At 38.1% G+C, this 26,860-nt stretch overlaps 1 protein-coding gene across 8 annotated transcripts in view; it reads right to left on the bottom strand.

Moving 5' to 3' along the window:
• Positions 1 to 22,354, bottom strand: part of DDX60 (DExD/H-box helicase 60) — a 106,968-nt gene extending 84,614 nt beyond the window's left edge. For 2 of the 8 annotated variants that reach the window (XM_045055701.1, XM_045055702.1), the window contains exons 1-8: positions 22,186 to 22,354; positions 14,761 to 14,870; positions 14,559 to 14,628; positions 13,455 to 13,644; positions 12,048 to 12,389; positions 9,940 to 10,056; positions 7,240 to 7,401; positions 4,794 to 4,955 (exon numbers count right to left, since the gene is read on the bottom strand). In XM_045055701.1, the coding sequence (XP_044911636.1) occupies positions 4,794 to 4,955; positions 7,240 to 7,401; positions 9,940 to 10,056; positions 12,048 to 12,389; positions 13,455 to 13,644; positions 14,559 to 14,628; positions 14,761 to 14,764 (1,047 nt within the window). In that variant the 5' untranslated portion in view covers positions 14,765 to 14,870; positions 22,186 to 22,354. Of the gene's footprint in view, positions 1 to 4,793; positions 4,956 to 7,239; positions 7,402 to 7,671; positions 7,721 to 9,939; positions 10,057 to 12,047; positions 12,390 to 13,454; positions 13,645 to 14,558; positions 14,629 to 14,760; positions 14,871 to 15,685; positions 15,808 to 21,891; positions 22,030 to 22,185 lie in introns of those variants that run through there. The other 6 variants (XM_006930786.5, XM_019828730.3, XM_045055700.1 and 3 more) reach the window with 6 other exon arrangements.
• Between the last annotated feature and the right edge of the window lie 4,506 nt (positions 22,355 to 26,860).

Here is a 26,860-nt window from a genome sequence, read left to right as displayed (position 1 = left end):
ACTTTGACAGGAGTGTTACCTAAGTGTCATCCTCATTTCAGTAAAAAAAAAAAAAAAAAAAAAAAAAAAAAAGTGCCTACCACTCAGTATGGCTGTCTCCAGTTATACCTCACTCTTTAGTATTCTATACAGGCAATAGTCCCAGATCTCTTCCATAGAGATTAAATGGTCAAATGGCCATGGATTGGCCTCTAGTTGGTTCCACGGAGTTCCTAGTCTACTGAAATATAGTCTTCAAATTTAGAGGGTTTTTTCCATGTCATTTCCCACTTAAATCCCCTCATCTGGCTTCTGAGAACTCTGTGAAGAATCACAGGTTCTCCTTCCCTCTCGATCAACTACCATGACTCATTTAGAGCCTACAGGAACTTTCAGATGCCTTCCCTCAGGAAGCATAGGGAAGATTTCCCACACTTTCATGCCTAGACAACACACTGCATTTTCCAGACAAGTTCCCTGGCATACATAGCCACAGGTATCCTAGGTGAGGATAGCTTTCTCCGAGTCTTTTTCCTGGGAACTAAATCACGGCTTCTTTTTATACACAGACCCCTGAAACTTTAGGAAGATTCTATCATGCCCTTCCCACCCCACTTATGGTGATTCTATTCATTTATTCCCCAACTCTCTCCCCCTCCTCAACTCATGGACACTTTATGAGGGAGATGTAGTGGGGGCAGGAGATGGTAATTGTCTTTTTCAATAATATTTGTTATACATAGACCAACAATTATTATTTTTTCCCCAATCCCTAAAGAATCCCTAACTACATTTCAGAGTTATCTCAACCTGTATACAAGGAAGCTGGGGTCTTCATCCACCAACTCCTCATCTGTCATTGGTGGAAGGCATGAGAAACATTAATACCCCAGCATTTCAGATCAAGAAAACAAAACCTTCAGGCAGAGAGTTGCACTTACATTAAGACGGAAAAATAGGTAAGTGGGAGACATAGATAAGGAAACAACAATAGCGTCTGCCACACTCCCTGATGAATACTTCCTCACTCCCACCTGTTGACCCATGCCTTTAACTTTGCCTAATGATCATTCACAATTCTTTATTGATCATATCAGGACCTCCAGTTCTACAGCTCCTCTACTTTCTCCTTATCCAATAGAGTCCATTTGGTTTGTCTCCAGGAAACTTTGTTTCCTAGTCTATCATTTTTACTACCCTCTTGCAAAGATATTAAAGTCTCTTTTCCTTTTTTATTTTCCATCAAACCGTATAGATCCACTAATAGCATTTTTGTGCCTAAATTATCTTGTCCCTTTTTTCCATACCATCCAATTAGTTGCTTTCCTTGTGCCTATGGCCATGTTGTTGCGACTACAGAAAAACAAAATCATACAATAATACAAAGTGACGCCACTATAATTGTTTTGTCAAAAACTTCAAATAAGCATTCAAAAGTGCTAGGCAGGACAGAATGGTATCTCTGTTTCTCAGTACAGTTTACTCCCCTAAGTTCCCCAATAAATATTTCCAAAATATTTCCTGGTTCTAAACTTCTGGGCTTGCTTCCTTGCCACAACATTCAGCATATGACTTTGTCTCCTACTTCACAAAGAAAATTAAACCAGCACATAGGAACAAAGTTATCTTACAACTTCTATCACAGCCAATGTTGCACTGTTCTTTCTTTATTGTCTCCTATAAAAATGGCAACATTGCTCCCTCTGTATAAGAATATACTCTAGATCCTATCCCCTCTCACCTTACTTTCCTTGTATTTTCATCCTATTCTCTTAATTTTATGATCAACATTTAAACATGCTCTGTCTTTGCCATTTTAAAAACATTCCTAATAGACACACTTTCCTATCCCATTTTATCCTGTGTCACTTTCCTTAATCTCAACCTGTTACATATAAACTTATTTTCACCTTTATTTTCTCCTTTCCATTCACCACTGAACCCACTCTACCATAGATTTTTGCTTCTAGGCTCTCCATTAATATGTCTCTTCATTAGAATCAACAGTGAGTCCTATGTCATTAAACCCAAAGTAGTATTTTTGGTCCTCAACCTCCATAGCATTTGGTACTATTAACCATAACCACCTTTTGAAAATCCCAGTTCCTTTGACCTTCACAACAATCTATTGTCTTAGCTTTCTGCTCTATTCATCTAAGCAGCTCCTTCTCAGTGTCTTTTGCTAGTGTCAATCTATCCCTAACCATTTAATATTGGAGTATCTCAGGTCTCTGTCCTAGGCCCTCTTGTCTTTCCCAAAATAATTTTATCCACCACCATGGCATTAATTAACATCCATAGGCTAGTGATTCCCAATTCTTTACCACCAACTTATTCCACTCCACTAAGCTCCAAACCACTATTTCAAATTGTCTACTAGATATTTCCATTTGGATATTTCACTGGCATCGTAAACTCAATATTCCCAAAACTCATAATCTTTCTTCGCAATTATACTTCATACAATGATATTGTCCCCACAAATGCTCTAGCCAGAGATCTAGAGTCATTTGACTCCTCCCTTTTCCCCATGCCCACACTAAAGTTTATACTTTAAATAATTCTTGAAATTGCCTACTGCTATTCATCCCTACTTACCATTTCCTTAGTCCCTAATATCATTAGCACATATATCAACTGAGGTAACAATCACCCAAATGGTTTCCCCAAATCCATTTTTACCTCTACAATGAACTCTCTGCATTGCAAGCCAAAGAAATTTTTTTTTGTTTTATTTTGTGACAGAGAGAGAGCATGAGCAGGGGAAGGGCAGAGAGAGGGAGACACAGAATCAGAAGCAGGCTCCAGGCTCTGAGGTTTCAGCACAGCGTCCCACGCAGGGCTCTAATTCACAGACTGTGAGATCATGCCGAGCTGAAGTCAGACGCCTAATCGACTGAGCCACCCAGGCGCCCAGAAGAAAATTTTTTTTAATGAAAGTGCCATTCATCTCCTTGCAATCATTCAGTTGGTTCTCATTGTGCTTATGATCAAGTTAAATCTCCACATTCTCTTCACAGGACCTATACAGACCTATATGATTTGTCTCTTACCCATCTCTTCAGCTTTATCACTTTCTCTTTCTATTCTAGTTCTACAAGTTGTATTCCAGTTCCTTGATCATGCCATTGTCAGGATGATCCCGCATGCTGTTTCATCTCCTAGAATCCAGTGTCCTTCCTCTCACCAACTTGCCAATCCCTACTCATCCTTCAATATTTGCATTACTTCACATCTCTTCAATTCTTGGAAGCAGCCATCCTTTTCTAACTGAACTGAGACTTTTTATCATCAGACTCTAAAGTATCCTGTAATTCCTCCTTAATATTAACTTTAAAAAATCAGTATCTGTCTTCCTGCAAAATGTAGCTCTATGAAAGTGGTAGGATGAGATGGGTAAATATAGTCTTATTTTTCTCACTGTATCCCCAGTGATTCACACAACACATATACATTAGATAAATATTTTGGGGCTAGCTTACTAATTGATTGGTTCTAAAATATTTTTCTTGAATATTTTGACTAAAAGTGTCAAGATTCTCTAAAATTTTCCATTTAGGGGCGCCTGGGTGGCTCAGCTTGTTGAATATCCAACTTTGGCTCAGGTTATGATCTCACGGTTTGTGAGATTGAGCCCCACATTGGGCTCTGTGCTGACAGCTCGGAGCCTGGAGCTGCTTTGGATTCTGTGTCTTCCTCTCTCTCTGCCCCTCCCTTGCTTGCAGTCTGTCTCTCTCTCAAAAATAAATAAACATTAAATTTTTTTTTTTAATTTTCCATTTAAATTGATCCACTAAGCCCACTTCTGGGCATGAAGTCTAAGTCAACATCCCCAAATCAAAGGAAAAGGCTTACACTCAAAACCAGGAGAATAGCAGCAGCATTTATAACAATTAAAACCCTCTGAATATTCCACAATATAAGAATGGGTAAGTAAACCATGGTACATCCATTACGAAAATAGTGGCCACTAAAAAATTATGCTAACCAAGAGTATGAAAGAAAATTTCTAAAAATATGTGAGAAGAAAATGTCATATATGAATATGAATATATATATTCATTCCAATGTCTCAAACAATAACAAAAAATAACAGAAAGACTTATTCACTTAAAATTAAGAGAATAAACTGGGGCGCCTGGGTGGCGCAGTCGGTTAAGCATCCGACTTCAGCCAGGTCACGATCTCGCGGTCCGGGAGTTTGAGCCCCGCGTCAGGCTCTGGGCTGATGGTTCAGAGCCTGGAGCCTGTTTCCGATTCTGTGTCTCCCTCTCTCTCTGCCCCTCCCCCGTTCATGCTCTGTCTCTCTCTGTCCCAAAAATAAAAACGTTGAAAAAAAAATTTTAAATTAAGAGAATAAACCAAAATATTAATAGTTATTGACTTGAATAGTGGGTACCTGGGTAAGTTTTTCTTTTGTTTTTGCTATTTTCCTACAGTCTACAAATATTCTCTAAGTAATATCTGTAATGGACAAAAATAACTATTACATTTATATCTTTAATTCCTCTCAAGAGCAGAATACAATGGTTACCAATCTCACATAATTAATAACACAAAAACCTGATCTTGACAGAAACTGGAAGAAAGAAAATAGAGAGTTTTTTCCTTAGACTAGATATATAGCATGCTGTTTGTTATTATTACCAAACAGAGTTGTTGAAATTAGCAAGAAAATGACTTGGGCCATTAAACCTTTAAAGTCCCCAAAGGGCTGCCATTATTCCCTTTTAAATCTGTTTTGAAGGTGACTGGTTTCTTTATATCACACAATTGAAACAAAAAATAAACAAACTAATACAGAGCATATTTACCATTTTCAAAAAAGTCTGAATGTTCTTAGCCCAATGGGAAGTGATGAATCTAGCACAGGCCCTTTGAGAAAGAGATGAGTGGAGTAGAAAAACCACACTGAGACAATGCAGTTTACACAAATCTTCCATTTCTTGCATCATGTTTAAGCAATTACTTTCCACCTGAATAAAATAAAGAAGGCAAAATAGAGACCACCAGGCTATGAATTGCATGTAGTACCACAACAGTCAGCAGCCACATTTTCCCGTGTAGGAATCACCACTTTATTACATTCTTAATTCTATGTTTTTGAGTTTTTTTCTTCATACATAAATTTGAATGCATATAAAATACAGAATTCAGGTAAGGGGACAGGGAACTGCCAGCTGAAGAGCAGTTTACATAAAGCATTCTTTAGTATTTTTAGTTAAGCCTAACTTTAGGTGAGCTGGTCCAGCATCTAAAGAAGCCATGATCCCACAGGGCTTTGCACTGATGGAGCCATACTTTAAATGCCCTATTCTGTCTAAAGCATCATACTTTAATTTTTTTTTCATCTTTTTATTTATTTTTGAGAGAGAGAGACAGAGTGAGCGAGGAGGGGCAGAGAGAGAGAGGGAGACACAGAATCTGAAGCAGGCTCCAAGCTCTGAACTCTCAGCACAGAGCCTGACGTGGGGCTCGAACCCTCAAGCCATGAGATCACGACCTCAGCCAAAGTTGGATGCTCAACCGACTGAGCTACCCAGGTGTCCCTAAAGCATCAACTTTAAATTTTTTTTTCAATGTTTATTTATTTTTGAGACAGAGAGAGACAGAGCGTGGGCAGGGGAGGGGCAGAGAGAGGGAGACACAGAATCTGAAACAGGCTCGAGACTCTGAGTTATCAGCACAGAGCCCAACACGGGGCTCGAACCCACAAACCGTGAGATCATGACTTGGGCCGAAGTCGGACGCTTAACCGACTAGCCACTCAGGAGCCACTAAAGCTTCATACTTTAAAAGTAACACTGAACGTTACCACAGTGAATAAACCAGGACACATCTAAAAAACTTACCCAATTAGAAAAAGTGTGAAGAAATGGGCATATTTAACATAATGGGACAAGGGTCTCCAAGCCATCTTCAAATGTTTGCAGGGTTGTCAGTAAAGCAAAACTAAGACTTATTTCAGAATGCCCCCAGAAGGCCAAATAGTCTAATAGTTAGAGAAGTTCCAGAGATACACTCGGTCTGGTATCATTTTTGTGATAATAATTTAAAATGTCGTGCCTAATCATGTAAAAAATATTTTACTAAAAATATATTCAAGTAGATATTGGAAAACCAAATATAAAGGATGCTAGGTAAAATGCTATAAGTCCTGTTCATTTCTCTGAGAGTGTACAAAAATGCTACAAAATGTTTCATTTTTCTTTAATAAAAACTTTCAAGCAAGAATGCCCTCGCAGTCAGGTTGTATATAAAATAATGTGTGTACACACATGTGTGTGTACATGTGCATATGTACACATATATATATATAAGGAGGACTATTTACTGGAGAGCAAATCCATACTGGCCAGCAGATTCTTAAGGGACTCTATCAACCATAAAGAAGTTTAACACCTTCGGTGGGGGTGGGGGGGGGCGTACCTGGGTGGCTCAGTCCATTAAGCCTCCAACTTCGGCTCAGGTCATGATCTCACAGTTAGTGAGTTTGAGCCCCTCATTGGGCTCTGTGCTGACAGCTCAGAGCCTGGAGCCTGCTTCAGATTCTGTGTCTCCCCTCTCTCTCTGTCTATCCCCCACTTGCACCCTCTCTCTCTCTCTCTCTCTCTCTCTCTCTCTCTCTCTCCCTCTCTCAAAAATAAACATTAAAAAAACAGTTTTTAATAAATTAAAGTAAAATTTTAAAAAAGTTTAAGACCTTTAGTACTTCTCTAGCAAGGACGGCACTAAGACACTACAATGAGGATGTTCTTTCTAAAGACAGTTTGGTATTATGGAATTTGAACAAAACAGACATGGGTTCAATTCACACTGCTATTTAATTGAGGAATGTTTCCTGGACTATCTGAACCTCAGGTGTTCCCATATGTGAAGTGGGAATAACAATACCTCCCTTAAAATGCAGTTGTGAGTATATAAAGGCACAAGGCATAGAGCCCAGAACATGATAATGTAAGCTCTCACCATGTGCTAATCTCCTTTCTTATTCCTCCTTCTTCTGGATGATTGGACAAATGTGACTTGAATGGGTACTAAGAAGTACAAAAATGTGTATAGTAAAACACTAGATCATATAACAATATAATAGAGATTTCCTGTAAACAAATTCCAGTTTTTCCCTCTTGGGGGGAAATTTATATGAATAAACTAGGGAAATAAATAAAATACCAAAAGGAAGAAAAGGCAGATAGAAATCAATAAAATTTCAAAAGTGGACAGCAATGACGTTTCACAGGAAAGTTATAATCATCACACCTCTTGGATGTCAGTGTTCTGATCAGAGATAGTCTTGTTCCTGTTTTCTAAAAAGTGATGGTACATTCTCAAAGACAACGAGCATGAAGTAACGCAAAGAACACGCCGAATGTCAGATCCTTCTGGCCAGAGTTGCTTAAGCAGAGAAATAGTTTCACATGCCTGTCACAGAAGAAAAGTGTAAACATCGTGACATCTAAAAAAATATTTTTATTCAAGTGATCTTACCAGAAAAAAATCATACAAAGATAGATATAGGAATTACATAAAACTATAAATATTTGTTAAAAACAATAAATAAAATTTTAAGATGAGAGTGCTCGTATCTGTAATATACAGAGAAGTATTAAAAACTGAAAGACAAAAAAAAAGTGATATAATCCTTTTAGAAAGACAATTGATAAGACCTAAGTAAGCAACATATACACTTACCTTTTGACACATCAATTCCATTTTTAAAATCTACTCTGAAGGTATACCTCTAATAATACAAAATTGCACATACATATCATTAGTCATTACAGCATTCATATTTGTATAAATATAAATTTAAATATATAAAACATATTTATATAAATAAATATAAATTCCAGAGTAGGAAATTGGTTAAATAAATTACAGTATATCCACACAAGGGAGTGTTATGCAGCTATATAACATAATGAGACAGATTTTTAAAATCTCTTTAAAATGATTTCTAGAACATGCTAAATCTGAAAAGAAAGTCACTAAAGAATATCTACATTATGTGATCCTTTATTTAAGAAAGAAGAGGATATAAGAAAATACACACGTCTGCTTTTTTGTGCAAAAATTACTTAATTTTTATTTAAATTTTTTTTTCAACGTTTTTTATTTATTTTTGGGACAGAGAGAGAGCATGAACGGGGGAGGGGCAGAGAGAGAGGGAGACACAGAATCGGAAACAGGCTCCAGGCTCCGAGCCATCAGCCCAGAGCCTGACGAGGGGCTCGAACTCCCGGACCGCGAGATCGTGACCTGGCTGAAGTCGGACGCTTAACCGACTGTGCCACCCAGGCGCCCCAGAAATTACTTAATTAATTTTTAAAAGGAAAGAAAAGAAACAACACCAGAAGGATAAACCTGAAACTAAAGAGACAAGTTACCTACAGAAGTATTTGGGAGTGTGGTGAACAGTAGAAAACGGGATCAGAGTAGCAGGGACAAGAGTAAAGTGTCACTTTTTAGAGTATATCCTTTTGTATATCTCTGATTCTTAGAATCATAAGTATATCTCACATACCTTTCACATACCTTCCAAAATAAACAGGTTAATTTTTAAAAATCTGGATATGGTTGGGGTACCTGGGTGGCTCAGTTGGTTGAGTGTCCAACTTCGGCTCAGGTCATGATCTCACAGTTTGTGAGTTCAAGCCCCGCATCTAGCTCTGTGCTGACAGTTCAGAGCCTGGAGCCTGCTTCGGATTCTGTGTCTCCCTCTCTCTCTCTGCCCCTCCCTTGCTTATGCTCCCTCTCTCTCAAAAATAAATAAACATTAATTTTTTTTTTTACTTTAAAGATCTGAATATGGGTGGGAGGGACCCAAAATGAAATACAAATATTAACCAACAAACCTAACTGTATTAATAATGAATAACATAACCAAACTGAATGGGGTGAGCAAGAAAAGAACTAACCTAAAAAACTTTGGAAAGCAGTATTTTAACATATTCTACGACTAAGGCTAAAAAGAACTGCACATAAATCCCGTAATCCACCTAGTGAATATGTTTCTCACATGATATGATTAGCAATTCTAAAACTATATGTATACATTAGAATTGATGAAAAATAAGTAAATATATTGTATGTAATGAGAGAGCTGAATTTCTCACAGTTGGAGAAAGAAATTACAAAAAAGAAATGGGAGGGGTAAAATGAAGAATGTGAAGTTGAACTGGAGTAAAAGTCATTGGTGTGACAGCATGATATTTAAGATAGATGATAGATATATGATAGATAAATACATAGATACATAGATAGATTTTAAAAAATAGACAGATGTGTATGCATGGCTTAGCATATATACATATATTTCCTAGCTGTGTCTGCTGAAAAGTCCTTATAGTAATGACATCCCAGTGGAAATGAACAAACATTAATTCCCAGATCTTGGCTTCTAAATTCTACTTTCCAATAAAAGCAACCAGAACTGCTTAGAGAAGTAGTTGATTTCAAGGCTGGGATAGAAAAAAATACAAGGTAAGAATGGTACATCTTATGGTTTCAAAAAGTGTAAAACAGTGCTCAGAAAGACCAGGCTTGATGAGTTTGAAGATAAATATACATCCATGTAGCCATCACCACCATGTATATCATCATCAAGGTCATGAAAGACATCAAGGTTATGAAAGATAAGGAAACACTGAGAAACTACTACAGATTGGAGGAGACTAGATAGAAATAACTAAATGGATGTGGAGCCCTAGACAGAATCTTGGAACAGAAAAAAGGACATTCATGGAAAAGTAAGTGAACCTCAAATAATGTCTGAAGCTTAGTTAATAGTATTACACTGATGTTAATTTCCTGGTTTTGAAAAATGCACCATGGTTACATAAGATGCTAACATTAGGGAAAGCTGAGTGAGAAGTCTATGGGAACTCAGTACTATTTTTGCAACTTTTTTTTATAACTAAAAAATTAGTTCAAATAAAAAGTTTTTAAAAGTTTCAGTACCTCGTCCATCATATTTTTCCATTTTAAATTTCCAAAAAGAGATTCTAGTGCTAAAATTCTACATTCTTGCAATTGTTTAATCAGGATTTTATAAGCATTCTCAATCTTCTTTTTATTCTGTAAAAGAAAAGCAAGTCACATAAATTGTCATAAATAAAATACCTAATCACTTTCCAACTACAGAAAATCATATATTGAAGATATAATTGTGAAAATATATTTCCAAGTTAAAAAAATTACACTAATGTAATTACAGATCATCAACAATACTTTTAAAGCCTGTCAAGCAGCACTATGTTGTCTTTGCTGAATTAATTTTTGTCTGGGAACTTAGTGCATTTTATTTTTTAAAAAACTTTGTAAAAAGTATAATTAGCATAACATAAAATTCACGTAAAGGGGACAATTCAATGGCTTTTGGTAAAGTTACAGAGTTGTGTAACCATCACCATAATCTAATTTTAGAACATTTCCAACATCTCAAAAAAAAAAAAGTGCGCCCATTTAATACATTATATTTTATTGCGAAAAATTTCAAACATACATGTAAATAAGCAATAGCATAATCTCCCCTCAGGTACCTATCATCCAGCCATTATCATCATATACTGTTTTTATTATTTATATTTTAGTTAGTTAATATACAGTGTAATACTGGCTTCAGAATTCAGTGATTCATCACTTATTACACTGAATTTTTATTTGCATTTCATATAGTCCTCAAATAGATAAGTGAAACAACCTCTTTAAAATGAGTACTCATTAACCTAGGAAACATATTATTATACTAGAAATAAAACCTAAAATTTAAAAAAAATCTTCTTTTTCAATTTTTTTAATGTTTATTTATTTTTGAGAGAGAGACAGAGTGCGAGCAGGGGAGGGACAGAGAGAAGGAGACACAGAATCCGAAGTAGGCTCCAGGCTCTGAGCTATCAGCACAGAGCTTGGCAGGGCTCAAACTCATGAGTTTTGAGATCATGACCTGAACTGAAGTCAGTCACCCAACTGCTGATCCAGCCAGGGACCTTTAAAAAAATCTTCTTAAGGATGGACTGGGAAGGATGTTTGTAGAGCACTCTTCAAGCTCAGATTCAGAAACTGTTTTCACAGAATGAAATGAGATCAATTGATTACAGTTCCTCTTCCCAATATAAAAATCAACTCCAGGGCTGATCCTACCCACAGCAGGCAACTAGAGTTGGAAATAGTTTAATGACTGGGATTCTAACTATAGCAAAACAAACTATCTTATCAGATTTCATGACAACCATCTGGATGTTTCCAAATACCAGAAGGAGTATGACAGTATTGTCAAAGAGTAAAAAATGTTAATTGACTCACAAATTATTTTGATGAAATATAGAATTAATATCTCCATATGAGGATTTACTATAAGTAGTGAAAATTAACCAGAAACTAGATTCATTTATAAAATTAGTATTTTTAACTCCCCAAATTTCAATGTAGTAATTGTCAAATATACCAATGCAGCAAAATAACAAGATCAAGCAAAGGATTAAAATCTAAATACTCTGAAAATTCTATTAATGCCTTAATATTATGAAATAAGCATTTTGCTTATTTCCCATCCTCATCACCCTTCTCCATTGTTTTCTCATTAAAACTACCGTATTAACAAGTATTTCACCAGTATGTCTTAGCAACAGAGGCATGAGTTTTTACCTCCAAATGAGTGCATTTCTGACCTTCATTAACTTGGAGGCAGTATACCAAACAGTAGTTACGCACATAAGGGCTAAAGTCAGACTGCTCCTTTTCAATCCACGCTTTATTATTCATTTACTATTGATAATGAGCAAATTACTTACTCAAGTATCTATTTCCTCATCTGCAAAACACAGATGATACTTACACCTAACTAAAGGGCTGTTGACAAGATTTAAAAAATGACTCATGAGAAGTACCAATCGTTGTTATTACAAGTTCTGAACATATGATTGCATTTGTATTATCATTATTGTTAATTTTCTATACCTCTCTGTGAAACCTATGATAATTTCCATAGAAGTGGTAGAAATAAAAGTCAAGTAACTTGGAAAATTCTGTAAAAGTCTAGAAGAAATTTATATTTAGATATCAATTACCTCTTTGAAAAAAGTTTGGTTCATGTACGTGCTTGGCATAAGGTACGCATAAAGTCGAAGAATATTGGATGTTTGCCCTGAGGAAAGCACAACATTGACCTTGATTGACCAAGACTGAATAATTAAAAAGTTGAAAAGGTGCGTTTGCAGATGGTTCAGGCCTTCATCTGCAACCATCAGGTAATATGGGTAACTGTCTTCTAAGAAACTTTTCCATCCTTGTGATAAGCATCCAGAAAATTCTGTTTGAACATCAATGGTGGTATTATGCTGAAGATGAAGAATGAAAGCAGTTCTCAAAGGAAGAAGTTCAGGGAAGCTGAAATATGCATACTCAGCATCCTGTAAGAATGGGATAAAGTATATTTTTTTTGAAATTACCATTTAGTTGGTTTACACGTATCATTAAAGTCATTAGAAGAAAAGGTTCCGATACAGTTTAGTTCTGCGTTATAGTCAGACCTTGACTGTCATTTCACAAATACATGCCATAAATCACAGTTTGGATTTAAATACAGGCATCCCCATTAAGCAAGCACATAATGCTCAGGGTTTATCATACTTTCCCTTCGTAGTCTAATTCTTTTCCTCTCCAATTTCACTTCAAAAAGAAAAAGGAGAGAAAAAATATGCAAAAGCAAATGGCAGATATAAATTATCCAGAACAGGAAGCTGAGGTGAACCACTTGGAGAGGACGATCCCAATTTTGTGTGATTGTCCTGAAGCAGCAGAGGTTTTTCTCAACAGATCAAAATTAGTGCAGTAAACTGGACTGGAAACATTAGGTTAGAATACCGGCTCTGTATTCAAAACATCGCTTGCAAGAAGTCAGCAATGTTTAAAAATCTAACAATAGTGTTGACTGCAAAATGACTGAACAGACACATTCCAAAACCCTTAAGGGTAATAACTTGGTTACCTTCAGGGATAGGATAACGAAAGGGTGGTAGTGGTTATACCTCTGTATTTGATACTGTTAATATTTTGTTAATTATATTCATAATCAAAAAAGGAAGACCAAATACCTTCCCTCAGAGGTATTTACTATGGAACAAAGAATAAATGAAGTAGTATCAATGAGTTTGACATTTTTCCAGGCTCAAAGAAACTGACTACAGAGTTCTGAAAACAGAAGCGCTTCTCCGAGTTGGAAAAGTTGAATCCAACTGAGTTTCTGTAGAGACTGCTCATCCTCCTTCATGAGCGTGTGTGTCTTTATATAAAGTTTAATGGTTGCAAATAAAATATAACCTTAAATGTGGTAACTTCTGAATACGGGGACTATGGGTATTTTTTCTGTTCTTTCCTTTAAACTATGAATTCTTATAGATGTATTTAACATGTTAATAAGAAAAAAATATAAAATAGTAAGGAATTTTAGGTTTAGGTCTTAAATCACATGTTACCTTGAAGAAAACTATGGCAAATTGTCCTCCTTTACTGATAAGATCCATAAGATAGCATTCAATTACATAAAAGAAGTGGAGCTGCTGCCCCTGCTTTAATGATTTCTCACATATGCATGTAGCAAGTAATGAATCGCCATCAATCAGAAAAAATTCAGATTCAACAAAATCATTGAATAAACTGGAATGTCTAAAATGAAAACAGTTAAAACAAAAATTACATATTGATTAAATAAGGCCCCCAAAAGACAATAGCATTGTCATTATTCTCCCATTATCACTATCATCAGTAGGTGAATTTGCCAAGGAATTATTTTATGTCCATCTCTACGCTAAGACTTTTCAAATATATCCATATGTATGACTATCCCTCATAGGAAGAAGGTGGGATCATTCCCATTCTATAGACATAGAAAAAGAGGCTCAAAGAGACAGAGCAAATTATGTAAAACCACATGGCAGAATCTGGATTGGAATCGGGAATTTAACACCTCTATTCTGTATATAGACCTGTGTTAAATTTCCTTCCTGTTTAATCAATACTATTTCTTTATAAAACAATAGGTTCATTGATAGCTGTGTACAAATAATGCAAGACAAAACTGTTTCCATTCACTATCAAACAGCTCTCAAAGTTCTATGTTAAACAATCATATATGTATTTATATATGCATGTGCATATATAATTGTATATATAATATACTATAATATATATACTGAGATAGATACACATTACTTTCATGTCAAATAGATATACAGGAAATATGGTATCCAAATGTACACCTCTTTTTTAATTTATTTATTTAAATTCAAGTTAGTTAACATACAGTGTAGTACTGGTTTCAGAAGTAGAACCCTGTGATTCATCTCTCACATAGGACACCTGGTGCTCCTAAAAGTGCCCTCCTTAATGCCCATTAATGCCTTAATCCCTCCATTTAGCCCATTCCCCCACCAGCAACCCTCAGTTTGTTCTCTGTATTTAAGAATCTCTTGTTCTTTGCCTCCCTGTCTCTTTTTATCTTATTTTTCTCTCCTTTCCCCTATGTTCATTTGTTTTGTGTCTTAAACTCCACAGAGTGAAATCTTTATTACAATACTCACTTGGCTTTTGGCAATGCACTCATAATTAACTGTGACATTTTTTCTAAAAACATCATGTGTTCTTCTAAACCTAAAAAATAAATTATTTACTTATTATTTGAAAAAGAAGAAATAACAATAAAGTTATGTTAATTCTATTAAATCCATGTAGTTTAAAGAATCATTATTTTGTAATTTATAAATATTTTAAATTGAAAATTACCCATTCTTGCCGCTCTCTGGACCTCGAACCTGAACTGGAAAATATTAAATATAGCAAATTTCCTTTACTTTGGTACCTCTAAGTGGCAGTTATTAATGAAAATGACAGACCTACAAAGAAAGAAGAAAAATTAGAAATTCATTTATTCCATCAACAAATAGTATTAAATGACTACTGTGTGTTAAGCAAAACATCAGGCAATGGGAATATATGAACAAAGAGCAACATGCTGTTAGTTCTCATGGAGCTTAAAATCCATCAGGAAAGACAAATATTAATCAGATAATCATATGGACAATGGAAAATTTAAACTGTGACAAAGAGGATAGAGGAAGCATCCTAATTAAGTAATGCTTGAGTTGATTTCTGAAGGATGAAACAAAATTTAATTAAATACAGGGATGGGGGGAGTAGCATTCCAGGCAGAAAAGACCGTGTACAAAAAATACCAGAAAATACCATGTACAAAAGTCTTGTGTCATGAATGAGCGTGGGTGGTTCTAGATCCAGAACAGAAGTCAACGAGGTTGGAATGGAGAGAGTGAGGAAAGAGTTAGCTGTACTAGAGGGTTACAGAAATATAAGAGCAGGCAGAGCCTTTGAGGGCATGTTTTCATCCTAAAATCCACTGACGGACTTTAAGCACGTAGTGCTATGAGCGGCTTTACATTTTGAAAGATTACTCTGGCTGCAGTAGAGAGAATAGATAAGATGGGATCAAAGTTCCTGTTAGTAAAGCAGAGAGAAAACCACAGTTTAGAAGGGTAATGAGAGTAGTTTGATGTAATACAGTTGGATGGTAGTTTGGGGCCCCTATGGATATTAAATATTTGAAAGGTTAGTTTAACATAATTTTGTAATGGATCTGATACGGATGGAGAAGAGGGAAGAGTGAAGGTTGTCAAGGATGATTTTAAGATTCTACCTGATGCAACAGGATGGAGGACGAGGCCATTCCCTGGGCAGGAAACCTTGGAACAAGTCTACATTTCAGGGAAGGATCATGAGTTCATTTGTGGTCACTCTGAGTTTGACTTGAGTTCAAGACTGTAGGACATGTCACGTGAGTAATTAAATATGTAGGGCTAGAGGTCAAATTAAATATGTAGGTCTAAAGGCCTACAAAGAGGCCTTATTGTAAATAAGGCCACTGAGGTAGAGGAACTTGCTTGGACAGACAGACACAGTATCATGAAAGAAGAAGAAAGGACTGAAAATACAGTTTTGCAGATCACTAATATTTAATAAATGCCAACAGAGAAGAGGAAAAGTCTGCAAAGGTAATTGAGAAAGAACTGTCAAAGAGGCAGAAGAAAATGCCCTTGAGCATTCTGTTACAAAAAACAAATATTGAGACATTCTTCAAATATGCCATATAGTGTGTTAGGGCAGTGGAACTTGATAGATAGATGATAGACAGATAATAGATAGATTAGATGGATGGATAGATAGATAGATAGATATTCATATTATATGACATTAAAGAACATATAATGATGAGGCACACATTGATATTAAATATTAGGGACGCCTGGGTGGCTTAGTCGGTTGAGTGTCCAGCTTCGGCTCAGGCCATGATCTCGCCGTTCCCAAGTTAGAGCCCTGCGTCGGGCTCTGTGCTGACAGCTCACAGCCTGGAGCCTGCTTTGGATTCTGTGTCTCCCTCTCTCTCTGCCCCTCCCCCACTCGTGCTCTGTCTCCCTCTGTCTCTCAAAAATAAATAAACATAATAAATATTAAAATAACAATGCATGGAGGTTCATGACTGCAAAAAAATGAGTAAACTTGAAGAAAAAAGAAATTACTGTGGCTGGAATGGAACGTTTAAGAAACACTTAATAGAGACAGGCAAAAGTATGGTCTCTCGCTTACCTAGTTATTCCCCCTTTTATCAGACCTAAAGAGCATCTACTCCTTACCAAGCATTGCACTTGCTGCCACATATGCAAATATGCATAAAACATGGTCCTCTCCCCTCACAATCTGGTAAGGGTTTAAAGAGAATTAAATCAAAAAGTGTAATGTGCTTAGTGACCTAGCAGAAATGGTACAGAAAGCCATTAGAGAATTAAAAGAGTTCTTCAATCAACTGGAGTAGTCAGGCTCTTGTGTTCTGAGGTTTTGAGGACACATTTAAAATATGAGAAAGAATTATGGAAGCATCTTAGAGAAGGTTAAGAGATACAGAGGATCACATCTCAAAGAGCAAAACAATACTGGTTTAATGCACAGAGGTGTGAAACCACATGACAAGTTTGATTCCACAGGTTGTTCCACATGGCATAAAACAGAATGATTTGATTGGAAATGAAATAGGAAAAGTGGCTATAGCTCACATTATAAGGGGCTTTTGCCCAGGGAAGAATTTTAGAGAATTTCCCCAAAACTCTCTGCCATCCAATTCATACAATTCCCAACCTTACTAACTGCACATTAGCCATACTGTTTTACTTCAGTTCTCCAAATTGTACCAAGTTCAAATATAAAAGATGATTCCATGAGAACTGAGTAAACGGGAGAATATTAACACCAAGTATCTTATAGAAGGGATAGATCCAGAAAAGTTAGGGTTAGATTGAATGAAATAAGGTAATTCATAGGTTCCCGGATGTTCTTAATGTCTCAAGAATTTTTCTTATGGTACTCCTAGGACAAAATAAATACCTAACAGTTTATTTATTAAGGAGTTAGCTTCAAACAAATTAATAAGTTCTAACATAATCATTTGAAAATAAAATACACATAAACAGAAAGAAATAACATCATTTTTAAATTAAATAACAACAATTACTAATGAGATATGTGTGCCTATTGGACACTACAACTTTTCAACAAAAGCCATGGTGGGAGAATAAAACCCTTCTCAATTTGATAATTAAGGGGTTCCATAGCTTGCCTGCCTACCTCCTCTCATATATCATATAGGAAACTTTTCCTATTAAACTTCATCCTGAACTCATGCCAACCTTACACAAAATGTACACAGAATTTGTATCACTATGCCCAGTTCTCTCTCATTTAAGGGAGAGTCATGGTAGGGAAAATAAAGCCTGCTACCCACCACAAGAACCACTGAATAAATGTATATTTAAAAATCTGAATTATTAGACATGGGGGGGTGGTATTCAGAAGAAGCTGGATGAATAAACATGATTCAAGGCCAGAATAGTCCTTTAAAAAGTTTGAAATAGCATTCTCAATAATCACAATATTATCTAATACAATAATAACAGGCTGCTACAGAAAAAACAAAAGTAAACCCTCAAAAAAAATTTATACTTTCAGGAAAAAAGTCACATGCAAAGCAATAAAATGGACATGATGAAATCTCAAGTTACAGATCGGAAAACCAGGAAATTCCTTAGAAGGCATGAGAAAAAAACAAAGAGGGGCACCTGGGTGGCTCAGCCAGTTAAGCGTCTGACGTCAGCTCAGGTCGTGATCTCATGGCTTGTGACTTCAAGCCCCACAAACAGGCTCTGTGCTGACAGCTCAAAGCCCGGAGTCAGCAATAGCACTGCTAGGAATTTACCCAAGGGATACAGGAGTGATGATGCATAGGGGCACTTGTATCCCAATGTTTACAGCAGCACTTTCAACAATAGCCAAATTATGGAAAGAGCCTAAACATCCATCAACTGATGAACAGATAAAGAAGTTGTGGTTTATATACACAATGGAATACTACTAGGCAATGAGAAAGAATGAAATATGGCCTTTTGTAGCAACATGGATGGAAGTGGACAGTGTTATGCTAAGTGAAATAAGTCATACAGGGAGACAGATACTATATGTTTCATTCTTATGTGGACCCTGAGAAACTTAACAGAAGACCATGGGGGAGGAGAAGGGGAAAAAAGAAAGAGAGGAAGGGAGGCAAACCATAGGAGACTGTTAAAAACTGAGAATAAACTGAGGGTTTGGGGAGCCCGGGTGGCTCAGTCGGTTGAGCAACCGGTTTCAGCTCAGGTCATGATCTCGCCGTTCCCAAGTTAGAGCCCTGCGTCGGGCTCTGTGCTGACAGCTCAGAGCCTGGAGCCTGCTTCGGATTCTGTGTCCCCCTCTCTCTGCCCCTCCCCCACTCCCCTCCCTCATGCTCTGTCTCCTTCTGTCTCAGAAATAAACAAACATTAAAAAAATATATTTAAAAAAATAAACAGGGTTGAGGGGGGTGGGAGGGAGGGGAAAGTGGGTGATGGGCATTGAGGAGGGCACCTGTTGGGATGAGCACTGGGTGTTGTGTGGAAACCAATTTGACAATAAATTTCTTATTAAATAAATAAATAAGTAAAACATTAAAAACTTAAAAAAAAAAAAAGCCTGGAGTCTGCTTCAGATTCTGTGTCTCCCTCTCTCTCTGCTCCTCCCCTGTTCATGCTCTGTCTCTCTCTCTCTCTCTCTCTCTCTCTCTCTCTCTCTCTCTCTCCTTCAAGAATAAATAAAAACATTAAAAAAAAATTTTTAATTGATTAAAATTGTACCTGGCACACAGTTAGAACTGAATAAAATGAGGAGCATTATTGGATGTTTTGGTAAAAGAAAATATAATGTTTTCAAAGTTCCAAGGGGAAAATATTTTGAACTTATAATTCCGTACCCAGTCATTCAATCCATTAGGAGGGCAGAAAGACAATATTACTAGATATTTAAGAAGTCAACAACAACCTAGCCTGAATGATAATGTTATTTAAAGAGACAGTTCAGAAAATTAGTGGGTAGATATCAAGCAGAAGGACAATCAAGAAACAGTATAACTACATATGATGGGAAAATTAAAGGAAGCTATAAAGAAAAATAGGAGGATCCATGATACTCTGAATTTAGAAAAGTATCGATTTCAAACAGCGGTCTTAATGATAACTACATTTCCAAGTCAACCATATAGATTGCTTCTACAATAAATAACATAATAAATAATTTTGTGACTTGTTTACTTGACTTCCCATTTTTTACTCAACCAGAAACAAATCACAAAAATTAAAGTCATAAACGGGCACCTGGGTGACTGTCGCTTAAGCGGCCAACTCTTGATCTTGGCTCTGGTCAAGTTTATGGGATAGAGCCCTGGTGGGTCTCTGCACTAACAGCAGGAAGCCTGCTTGGAATTCTCTCTCTCCCTCTCTCTCTGTCCCTTGCCCGCTCTCTCTCTCTCCCTCTCTCTCTCTCTCAAAATAAATAAAACATTTTTAAAAATAAAGTCAAAAATACTGTAAACTATGATAAACCATTATAATATAAAAATAATATAATTAACCAAATTGGGAAGTTCAGAAAGGGATGAATAGTGGAAAAAGAAGAGCGTATATTAAGTTCCTCATTTTTCATAGCAGAAAGCCCAGAAAGAGCATGTAAAGATAATATATCAAAAATTAAGGGCTTCTGGAATCAAGAAGTTTAATTGCCTTTCTCATATAAGTACTGAACCACTGTGTTGCCAAATAAATATAAATAGGGAAACTTCATTTATACTTATATTACAACTTCTAATGAATTAATAGATCTTGTTATTTTTAGGTGCTAGAACAACAAAAATACAGGCAAATAGCTACTTCCATGTAGTAGTGCATCATTGTTGAAATATGCCAGCAAAGACGAGCCTGGGTGCCTCAGTCAATTGAGCATCTGACTTCGGCTCAGGTCATGATCTCCTGGTTCATGAGTTCAAGCTCCACATCTGGCTCTGTGCTGACAGCTCAGAGCCTGGAGCCTGCTTTGGACTCTGTGTCTCCCTCTCTCTCTGCCCCTCCCTCACTAGTTCTCTGTCTCTGTCTCTCTGTCTCTCTCTCTCTCAAAAATAAACATTAAAAAAAAAAAAAAGAAATACTCCACCAAAAATTTTGACCTGAATTTGATCAAAACTCTAGTAGCAACAATTAATTAATGAGACATTTATAAGATAGAAGAACCTGTTAAATGATACCAGGAAGATTAGAATCTCTACAAGGCCAAAAAAAAAAAAAAAAAAAAAGGAAAGGGAAGGGAAGGGACTCCAATTTATTAACAAATTACAAGAGGATGAAAGAGACCACAACAAGCCTAAAGACATATTATCCAATCACAGTAGTGCCAAAACCTTATCTGGGTTCTGATTTAAACAATCTTTAAAAGAAAAAAGAGAAGGGATGGGAAAAAAGAGAAATCATAGATTATTAGAGACAGCCCAATTCAGAAAATAAGGCCCAGGGAATGATGGAACCTCTTGATGGAAAGAGTCAATTTCCTGAAACACTGGAGAAAAGCTGACCAGCAATGGACAGAATTCTAGATGCCCTCCAAGACTCCAGCCACCCTGGTGCACTGCCCTGTATAATATCCTCTCCTTGGGTGTGGGCAGGACGGGAAGACTGAATGGGATAGTCTCTCCCATGATTAGGTCACATTACATAAGACTCCAACATTCCAGGAGACAGGTTCTCCTGATAGCTTTTAAGACATAAGCCACAATGCTTTGAGAGGACCACCTGGCTGGGAGCTGAGGGTGGAATCTAAAGGCTGAGAATAACCCACAGCCAACAGCCAACAAGAAAACAGGGAACCTCACAATCCCACACCTGCAAGGAATTGGATTCTTCCAACAACTGGAAAGAACCTGGACAAGATGGCAGCTCCAGTAGGCACCTTCATTTTAGTCTGGTGAGATGCTGAGTAAAAGCATTCAGTTACTCTCTGTCTAGACTTCTGATTCACGGAAATTTATAAAATAATACATTTTTATTGACTTAACATCCCAAATTTGCGGTAATTTGTTATGCAGCAATAGAAAACAAATACATGCCCCTTGACCATTTTTACATTCTTTTAACTGTTATATAAGAAATAAATGATTATATAAAAAAAAAGAAATAAATGATTATTGCATGAAGCCACTAAAATGTAGGTACAAATCGCCTGTAAGTTATTCGAATGCAGATTCTGATTCTGCAAGTTTGTAGTTGCGCCCCGATTGTGCGTGGGGTGGGGATGCTAGCTGCCTGCCGCTACCGATGTCTAGGTCATATTGGTTATGCTCAGATCTGACCTCCCTTAGTTTCCCTAAGGCCCCAGATCCCAGCATTCTTTCTTTGAAGAGGTCCCCTTAAAAGCCTGAACGCTCGCCCCTCTCCTTCGGATTCCAGACCCCGCGCTCCCCACCTGCGTCCCTTTCCTCTGCCTCTCCCCACGCCTTGCTTCCCGGCGCCAACCGGAGACCCGTCCGCCACCATTTTCGGGGGGCGCAGCGGGGCGCGTCCGGAGCCGCTCCCGGGCCACCTCCCGCCTGCACCAGAGAGCTGGAACCGCGAGCGACATCCCCACTCCGGGTTTCTCCCTGCAGTGACCCCGGTCGCCTCGGAGCCCGCTCCGCACGCCTCCGCCCCCACCCTGGTTCGCTCCCCGGAGCACCTCCCGCTGCTCCCGCCAACCTCCACCCCGGCGTCCGCACCCGACCTGTGGCGTCGGTGGAGCAGCTGCCGGGCACCTGCAGGGAAAAAAGCGACCGACAGGGGCTCAGAGCGCGGAGCCCTGAGTGGCAACTCGAGGGGGCGCCTGAACCGGGCTTCTGACCTGCCGAGCCGCCTCGGCCAGTCTTTTGTACCCGGAAAGGAAGTTTTGGTTTCGTTTCTCACATCAGGCACGTTTGAGTTTCGTTTTCCTTTATCACGAAATAGGTCCGACGGGTTTCTGAACATCCTTGCCTTCAGTGGGGACCTTAAGACATAGCAGAAACGGTAACCTGGGCTTCGGAATTCGGACAGGAAACAGAGGGGAGTGAGGCCGAGAGATCTGGGACAGATGGGAGATAAAAATCAAGGAGGGGCAGAGTTTAGAAATAGATCAAGTAGAACACTGTGGAATCTGAAGTTCCACCGTGGGTCTTGCTGCTCCCCTTTGATTCAAAAACAAAAACTGTGAGAAGGAACACCTGAACGTGGAGTTCTAGTAGGAGAAGATAATGATGACTGCTCTGTGCAAACTATATGTGGAGCCAAGAAACACCGTTAAAAAATCAAATTGAAAGCCCGCCCGCTCGCTTTTTACTTCTGCCTTCTTGTTTTCACTAAATGTCTGCCCTTCGAGGCAGAAACTATTATCAATTTGGGTTTTAACCCTAGCCTCTCTTTCCTTCTAGTCTCTTAATGTGCTTAGATTCATGTGCAAATATACTCGAATTCTAGGAAGAGGCAAGTGGAGGTGACAGTGGATTTGGGTAATATTAGCAACAATGGAGAGCCACAGCTGCTTTGTCTGCAAGGCAGGTAAAGAACAGATGAGCAGACACTGTCCCACAGAGAACAGAGAGAGCAGTGCGTGACATATTTTCTTGTCATAAATTGAAGAGTCAAGTTGTTAAAGAAAAAGGGATGGAGAGACTGGACATTGCTCACATCCATCAGGCACCCATTCATTCATTCACTTATTTACAAATTTGTGATGACGAAACTGAGGAAGGAAACTTAAAAATTTGGAACTTGACACATGACTGGCCTAAAGTTCTATTATATTCATATCTCTCTAACATCTCTAATAATGATAATCCTCTCCTTCCTCCTGTCAAGAAATCAGTATTCTAAATCCTGCGACCCGTGAACATGTTAACTTCTCTGGCAAAAGGTACTTTGCAGAATTAAGGATTTTGAGTTGTGGAATTATGCAGAATAACCTGATGGGTCCATTCATTGTCTACAACACTTCTTCCCCCTCTTCCAAATCCTCTGGCCCTTTTAGGCCAGATGTGCTCTGAACCTGCACTGTCAAAGATCACGGATGATGATCTAATCATTGAGAAATCTAAACAATGCTTGTGCTTGTTTAGTCCATGATCCATTTACTTCTCTCTCTCTCTCTCTCTCTCTCTCTCTCTCAAATGCTTGACAGATATCTAACCCATCTCTCTTTTCCAAAGAGCTTCTTTTCTCTTGGCTTACAATATTCTTCAAATCTATTCTCTTCCTACCTTGACTATCAAAATGGATGGATTATCACCTAACAACTGTTCAGGTGAAAAGCCTGGGAATCGTTTCAACTTCACCTCCCTTAAAACCTTAGTGAACTGGAACTCATGATACTTACAGAATCTCCTCTCTCTCTCTCATTTTCCAAAGGCTAGAGCAAACAACACCATTCCTCATCTGGCTAACTGGAACAGCGTATTCCCTTCCAGACTCCAGTGTGTCCCTCCACTCCATTTTCTAACCTGCCACCAGGGTTATTTATTAGCATGTAAAACCAAGCACATCAAGTCCCTGTTAAAAAAACACTTCCAGGGGCGCCTGGGTGGCTCAGTCGGTTGGGCGTCCGACTTCAGCTCAGATCATGATCTCACAGTTTGTGAGTTTGAACCCCACGTCAGGCTCTGTGCTGACAGCTCAGAGCCTAGAGCCTGCGTCGGATTCTGTGTCTCCTTCTCTCTCTGCCCCTCCCCAACTTGTGCTCTATGTCTCTCAAAAAGTAAATAAATGTAAAAAAAAATGTTTTTTTTAAAAACCACTTCCAACATTTCTTCATTGCTTTTGGATTAAATCTACCTAGTAGTATTCCCTTTCCTTTGAGAACTCTCCAACTCTGATATGCTTCCTTTCACTTGCCCTAGAGTTATGGGGATGGGCAAACACATGACATCTAACACTGGATAGATGTGGTTAACCACAATTTATTAGTTATGTATACTCACAGCCCTGCACACCATGTAAGGCTATATATATATATATATATATATATATATATATATATATAGGGCTTGAACTGAGGAGCAAAATAAACAAGGTGGGACTGTGGGAGGCAGACTTTGTAACAACCAGAAGTGGGGAGACCCCTGGTGCCCTTGGGAAGACAGGATTACTTGTTTAATTACTTTTGCTGGCTGACAAGGAAGTGAAACTGTTAGGTAAATGCGGTTGTTCTGGCTGAGAAAGGAACTGGCTAAGTAAGGAACCCTTCTCTCCACATATGATCCCCAGTAACTTTGTTACTTTTTTGCCATTTACTACCCATAGCCCAAATACCTTTATCTTGTCAATTCTTCACATATTTATTGTTCATTTTTCTAAAAGGTATAAAAGCTTCCTGCTCTGGTCCCTTCTTCGGGTCTTTATTCTCTTGTTTAGGTTCCCATGTACATATAAAAATTCAACAAGATTTATATGATTTCCTCTTGTTAATTTGTCTTACATCAGTTTAATTCATAGGCCCAGCCAGAGACCCAAAGAGGGTAGAGGAGAATTTTTCCTCCCCTACAGCAGCACATGGAAATTTAGGACTTACAATACAATGCTTTGGCATCGTTTTAAGCCTTGGTGACGATTGAAGACCTGTTCCCTAGGAAACAAAGTAGACACTTGACCAGGAGGGAGGGAGCCAAATGGAGAGGCGATCATTGAAAACATAATTTTCATTTTTTTTTAAGTTTATTTATTTATTTTGAGAGAAAGAGAGCAGGGGAGGGGCGGAGAGAGAGAATCCCAAGCAGACTCCACGCTGTCAGCACAGAGCCCAATGCGGGGCTGGAACTCACAAACTGGGGGATCATGACCTGAGCTGAAACCAAGAGTCGGACGCCTAACCAACTGAGCCATCCAGGTGTCCCAAAAAACATAAATTTTAGAGGTGCCCTCTTTATGACCAACAAAGTCAGCTAAGAATCTGTGTGACACAGATGCAGGCAATGCATGTCCCCAGAAGGCTTGAATTTAGTTTAATAAATCCCTGCCACAGTGGATCCCAATGGGAAATCCATTTGCTACTTTGTTACTTAAAAGCTCTTTGAAGAGTTCATTGGACCTCTGAATTAAACCAATTAAATTGCAAAGGGCATATAGGGAAGGTAGAAATTCCATTGAATGCACTTTTTAAGAGCCCACCAATGTTTTCTAAGAAATGAAATGAATTTTCAGTCACTATCAGTAATATCTGGAACTCAAATGGATAAAGAATGTCCTCCAGAGGTGTTGTATTGTGGCTCTGATATATGCAGAGACACCTGTTATGTTAATTTATATTTGGGGTATCTGTGAAGCAAAAGATTTCCAAAGTTCTCTATCAAAGGGAGAGACTCTTAGGTCACCACCCAAGAATACGTAAAAATGTATTGATGGGGCCAAATTATTGCTCTGGGCATCCATGCTGAGATGACTGTCTAAAGTCTGGCCAATTTTGCTGACCCTTGGGTCTCTTCTTTTATCAGAGAAACTCGGTTAAGAGATGGGAAAGCAACAGCATCCCACTGAGCTCCATCACATAGAGTGGTGGTGATTCCATCTATAAAACCTACAAATTCCCAATTTTGTTCACTCAGTTTTGTTCCTCACGTAGCCAAAATGTCTGGGAGAGGGGTGACCTCCTCCAACACAGTGGCTCCTGGCAAGAGACTAAGAAAAGGAGATAATGAGGACCTGTCCAAGTAGGATATGCCAGAGAGCCCACATGTGACTCCATGCTATAGCAAGGAGGGCTTGGTTGCCAATCCAGGTTTGTGAGGTATGGCATCCATGACCCAAAGTATAATGGGCAATTGAGTACACAAGGTCATATGTTCAGGGTCTATAAAAGTCTCTATTTCCAGGAGATCCCAGCATGTGGCCAGTAAATGTCACGCTAATAGTGTATAGCACAGAATTGAAGAAGGGCAGTATTGTGTATCAGAAGTCCATTGGAAACTTATGGACATTATAGGTGGTCCAGAAACTCTGGGAGTCATAAAAGGAGGTCAGTACAGCATCTACAGTAGAGAGTCTCTGAGGATACTTAATGAAGGTGCCCCTTGATTTCAGTTTAGACAGATTTCATAACATTTTGTTGGAGGGGACCCCATTTAAGGTGGACTGACTTGCAAGTTAAAGTATCAGTGAGACTAAAAAAAATAAGGAAATGCAGAATATGCTGCCTCCAGACCCCAAAAGAACTAAAAGTTGTTGGACTTGTATTAATATTTTGAGTGCTAAGAGGGATGATAGCTGGGTCATGACATTGCCTGAGATGGCACAGTTCACCACATAATTTTCAGGAATTTCATCTGAGTGGCAGGACCTTGCACTACGTGTGGAGCAATGGCCCATCCCCTTTTTTGTAAGCCACTTTGTTGGTATTTGCATGTCCTGAATGAGCATTTCAAGTGAATTAATTAATT

This window comes from Felis catus, chromosome B1, assembly GCF_018350175.1.
Source record: "Felis catus isolate Fca126 chromosome B1, F.catus_Fca126_mat1.0, whole genome shotgun sequence".
Classification (NCBI taxonomy): domain Eukaryota; kingdom Metazoa; phylum Chordata; class Mammalia; order Carnivora; family Felidae; genus Felis; species Felis catus.
The sequence above is the reverse complement of the archived record's forward strand: the minus strand, read 5'-3'. Positions and strand labels throughout refer to the sequence as shown.